Source organism: Carlito syrichta, unplaced genomic scaffold (genome assembly GCF_000164805.1).
Source record: "Carlito syrichta isolate Samal-C Ts95f unplaced genomic scaffold, Tarsius_syrichta-2.0.1 Scaffold309314, whole genome shotgun sequence".
Lineage (NCBI taxonomy): Eukaryota > Metazoa > Chordata > Mammalia > Primates > Tarsiidae > Carlito > Carlito syrichta.
The window spans coordinates 375,805-381,226 of record NW_007253410.1 but is presented as its reverse complement, the minus strand read 5'-3'; the positions used below and the strand labels follow the sequence as shown (position 1 = coordinate 381,226).

The 5,422-nt window shown below is 42.2% G+C and overlaps 1 protein-coding gene across 1 annotated transcript in view; it reads right to left on the bottom strand.

Moving 5' to 3' along the window:
- Positions 1 to 5,422, bottom strand: part of NCAPG2 (non-SMC condensin II complex subunit G2) — a 103,297-nt gene that overhangs the window by 62,380 nt on the left and 35,495 nt on the right. The window contains exon 12 of the mRNA XM_021717137.1: positions 1,964 to 2,143. Coding sequence (XP_021572812.1) covers positions 1,964 to 2,143 — 180 coding nt within the window. The remainder of the gene's footprint in view (positions 1 to 1,963; positions 2,144 to 5,422) is intronic.

Sequence of the window (5,422 nt, the reverse complement as noted above, 5' to 3'; positions counted from 1 at the left end):
AGCGGCCACTGCACTCCAGTCTGGGCGACGGAGTGAAACTCCAACTCAAAAAAAAAAGAAGATTCTTAGAAATGCTTCATTGGAATAATGGATCTGAAGGATACTTTATAGTGGATTGAGGAATAAGCAGGGAAATGGAGACAGAATATTTAGGTGACCATACAATTTAACATCTAAACTGGGACTCTTGGAGAGTGAGAAGGCTGCTACTAACAATGACTGCAGAGCAACAGGCATAAGCCTGAACGCTGGTCACCCAACAGTCAAGTGTCTCAGAACACCTTCCTGCAAAGAGGAGAGATGGGGTGGCGCCGACCCCTGCGGTGGAGGTTGAACATGTTTACAAACCTATAGGAAGGATGATACAGGGAAGGAGAGGTTGAACGTGCACACACTCAATTTTTAATAGAGAAAATAAGCAAGTGGGTTCCTAAAGGTGGGGAAGAAGATGCACAGGACCCCTCCACTCCCCACGAAGCTGGCTATGAGAAGCCAGAGAGCCTCTCTAAAAACATGTGTTTTGCACATGAAGGGAGAGAAAGTCACCTGTTCTGTGCTCATGGAGGTCAGAGGTTCTAAACAGTTGATTCCAGTAGTGGCAGAGGGAGGTCACATCTAAGTTAGTCTCACAGGCCCCCAAGAGACTCTGTGAGTTGGCCTTCCTGAGAGCTTTACAACACTCCAAATCCAACCTCTAAGAGCATTTGCTATCATAGCCTGGGTAATCCCATCCTTCAAGTTCGAACCACATTAAGTCATCTCTATTAATCACCAAAGTCAGTGGGAGAAAATAAGCCAGTGGTCACTCTACTACCATCTGATACATACGTTATAATTCTAAAATAAATAATAAAAAATAAATAATAAATAATTTATAATTCCGTAAATCTAAGGCTACATTCAGCTCACTTAGAAATAAAATGTGAGCTATTCTTAAAAAGTTTGAGCTACTACTACTGCTGTTGGTGATGGGTGGGAGATATCAAAAAAGGACTCAAGTTAATCCAAATACAGTCTATGTACAAAATTCTGTGCGAAGCATTCAAAGTACAATCCTGCTGTGAGAAGGAATTTTAAATACTCTCTGTTAAGATGGCAAAGGAACCCCTTGACACAAGGAAAAGGATTGGCCTCCTTGTGTTGGTCCAGCAATGAGATCCATGGAGAAAAGAAATGAACACTAGGCTGGCTTACCAAAACAGTGAGTGCCTAGGCCTCCGTGTGCTCCCAAAGCTCCCCAGGGCTGATGTCCTCCAGAGCTGGAGAACCACTGGGACATCAAGGCCAGGAGCTCAATGCCCCAACAACCCAACCACATTATGGCATTCTGTACCTACAGACTGTGCTCTTGACCAGTTTACATGTGTCTAATTTCTCCAAGACATTGTAAAAAGAGACAAAACAGGATAAATTCAATAGCGCTAGGAGCCTTTCCCCTGTACACTAAAAACTACTGTTATTTCAAGTGGTCATTTTTTTGTAGAAGATAATTGTAATTTGGTTTTTAAAAACATTACCTTGATATACAACAAAAATATCAATAATGTTATCTCTGTGGAGCAGGATTATAGGTGATTTTTAATCTTTTTTGTTCTCTGTTTTTCTAACTATTCTATGATAAATGTTGTTTACATAATTTTCTTCTTTTTTTGAGTTTGAGTCTCACTCAATCACCCAGGCGGGAATGCAGTGGCACGCTCACAGCCACCCCAGTGTCAACCTGCTGGGCTCTGGGAATCCTTCTGCCTCAGCCTTCCAAGTAGCCAGAACTACAGGCGTAAGCTACGGGATGTCCAGCTAATTTTTTAAATCATTGTAGAGACAAGGTCTCACCATGTTGCCCAAGCTGGTCTTGAACCCATGGGCTAAGGCAATCCTCTTGCCTTGGCCTCCCCAAGTGCTGGGATTATAGGCTTCAGCCACCGCACCCAGTCCCATGCTTATATAATTTTTAAAAACTCACCTTAAAGACAGAACAACGAACATCAGCTGAGCTTGTATCAAATGCCAATTCCCCAGTTATTTTCTTCAGGAGATCAATAAGAATGGTCGGGGGCATCATTTCCCAGTATTTGGAAGTTATTGTACAGACACCAAGGATCCCTGTGGAACGGACCATTGGATAAGGATCTTCTAAAAGACTCTATAAGCAAGAAGGAAAAAAGGTTTAACTTTGAATCAGTTCCCTGTACGTCAATATCTGCTTCGCACACGAGCACTTTGTAGATCTGCAACTTAATCATACACATTTTAAGCTACAGAAACAATGGTCATACATAGATCCCTGGATATCAGATGATCATTATCATTTCTAAAGCAGAGTATTTGAAAACAATTCAGAAACATGTGGCGCCTTATTTGCCATGTCCCATGACAGCAGGGCCTCCAAAGCAGCTCTTTCATTCAGTGAAATCTGCAGAGTCAGTGAACTGTGGCAGGCATTCAGATTAGCCATGGTCCATGTAAACCACTCTCTTTAAATTCCAAAATGCTGTAAGGCACAGAGCCCAGAATAAAATAATTCCACTTGTAATGAACTGATCCAGGTCATGATCATAAATGGTGCCAACAGCGCCAAGAAACAACGGGATGTCACCTACCCCCATGGAAAATCTATAACAAATAAAATCCATCAAAAAATATGAATCTGACCAACTCCCTACATTTAACTACCAATCTACAGGAAATATAAAGGGCAGAGAAACACACTAAAGGCACGGCAAGAATGAGTTCTACAAATCCAGACTGCTAAAAACTCAGTAGAATAATTTGGCTTCTTCGACAACAAAAATAGTAAGTTTAAAATTAAAAACAACAGACGGCTGGGTTGGTGGCTCAACCTGTAATCCCAGCACTTTGGGAGACCAAGGCGAGTAGATTGCCTGAGCTTGTGGGTTTGAAACCAGCCCAGGAAACTTGGCGAGACCTTGTCTCTACAATAAAATAAAATATAGCCAGGTGTGGTAGCACACGTCTATAGTTTCGGCTGCTTGGAAGGCCGAGGTGGAAGGATTGCTGGAGCCCAGGGGGTCGACGCTGGGGTGGCTGTGAGCGTGCATGCCATTGTACTCCAGCCGGGGCAAAGGAGTGAGACTCTAACTCAAAAAAAAAAAAAGAGAGAGAGAGAAAGATCCCTGGAGAGGGAGCTCATGATCCAAGAGACTAAGCCACAGCGAGTTATGGCCGAGGGGCTTTAGATATGAATTCAAACAAAACTGGAGAAAATGTGAACAACGACTGGTTGCTTGATGACATTAAGAAACTGTTGTTCAGTTTCCTTTAACTGTGATAGTGTCATGACTATATTTGTTTTAAAAACCCCCATCTTTCAGCAAGTCCTTTTGAAGTTTTTGGAGCAGAAATGATAAGATGTCTTAAACAGGCTTCAAAATAAGGGAAGAAATCAGATTCAGTTGGGTCAGTCACAGGTGAAACTGCTATGGTCACATAGGGGTTTACTATTCTAGTCTCTTTTTTATATGTGCGAAATTTTCTACTATGAAAGTTTAAAATAAAGCAAAATACTTCATTCTTTTATAATTAGAAAAAAAGAGACTTTAAGTTAAGATAGATAAGAACTTATCCCATCCTTCCCCCAAATCTGACCAAAATGACAAATTAAAAAATAGAGAAAAGAGACTGAGGAATTTCTGTAAGAAAGAATGAAAATAAAAAACACATTCATAGAGAAAGGAGCAGAAAGAGTTGTAACCTTGATATTCCTATGAGAGGCTCTTTTAAGGACATGAGGCTGAGGGTTTCACGGCAAGGGCTGCAAACAAGCCTGACAAGGTAGACACAGGGCAGCAGTGCAGGAGTGAGCATGTGCTCCAGGATAGAGCCCTAAAAATGGTTTCTAAATATAAGTGCATGATCTTCCGAGGAAGAGTTTCTGAAATAGGTACTGGGGAACAGAGAGAGAGAACAAAGAGCCACCAATAGCTGTACACATCCACAGAGGTAGAGAAGGGAGAGCAGCTCCAGCCGGGAGGTTAAGGGCCCTCTGTACTTGAGTAATGGGGACACCAGCCTGCCCCCACAGAACCTAAAGGGGAGCCCCATATGCTGCTGTGACCTGCCCACTTGTGCAAACCTGCCACCAACAGAATCCAAGGCCGATGCCTGCTGAAGACAGCACTCTACACAACTAAAGAAGAACTCAGTCTGACTACCTCATTAACCCAAACGTATATCCAAAGATAAGAACAGAAAGGAAAAGATGACCAGTCATACGAGGGGAAAAAAAGCAAGAAAAGATTTTTCAAAAATAGAAAAAGACCCTAGGAATCCAAGGACCTATTCTTGGGATTCACAAGTTTGTACAGATTTTGTTTGCTATGAGTTATTTCAGTAACAATCTTTAAATATAATACAAATACATTCTGGACCATTACCTTACAAACACTTTCTCTCCAGGCTCAGTGCCTGTACTTGTTTGCAATTACATCATCCCCAAGTAGTCACTCAAATGACAGTACCTGCTATTTCCACATCTACAGACATTCATGGGGTCCCTTTTTATTTTCTAAAAAAGGTCTCCATATTACTCAAGTTTAAGAAACACTGACAGAGCAAAAAGTATGAGAGAACAGTAAAGGCACATAAAGGATATCTAGAAATAACCATTTCTCTTAGCCGGGCACAGTGGCTCACTCTTGCAATCCGAGCACTTTGGGAGGTGGAAGAGAGAGGATTGCCTGAGCCCACGGGTTGGAAACCTGCCTGGGCAACTTGATGATACCTCATCTTTACAGTAAGTCAAAAAATTAGCTGGGTGTGGTGGTACACACCTGTAGTTCCAGTTACTTGGAAGGTTAAGGCGGAAGGATCGCCTGAACCCAGCAGGTCTAGGCTGCGGTAGCCACGAGCATGCCATTACACTCCAGCCTGGGCGACAGAATGAGACTCAGATTCAAAAAAAGAAAAAATATGTATCTATGAGATCATCTTCTTTATCAGTCCTCCTGAAGGAGACTCGTTTCCACTTACATACAGGCTGAGTTAAAAAACTGAACAGGTTCAGTACCAGAGTCATCTTTGGCATACGAACCACAGAGGCCAAATATAGCCTGTGTCTGCTTCTATGTAGCCCAAAGTGCCACGAATTATTTTTAAATTTCTACATGGTTGAAAAAACAAAGATTTTTATTTTGTGACGTGAAAATTACACAAAACCAAAATCTCACTGTCCACAACTTTTTTTCATTTTTTCTTTTGAGTAGATTCTCATTCTGCTGCTCAGGCTGGAGCGCACGGGGGCAATTACAGCTTACCACAGCTTCAACCTCCAGGGCTCAGGTGATCCTTTCACCTCAGTCTCCCAAGTGGTTGGGACTACAGGTGCATGCCACCAGGCCCAGCTAATTTTGTGATTTTTTTTTTTTTTTTGAGTTGGAGTCTCACTCGGTTGCCCAGACTGGAG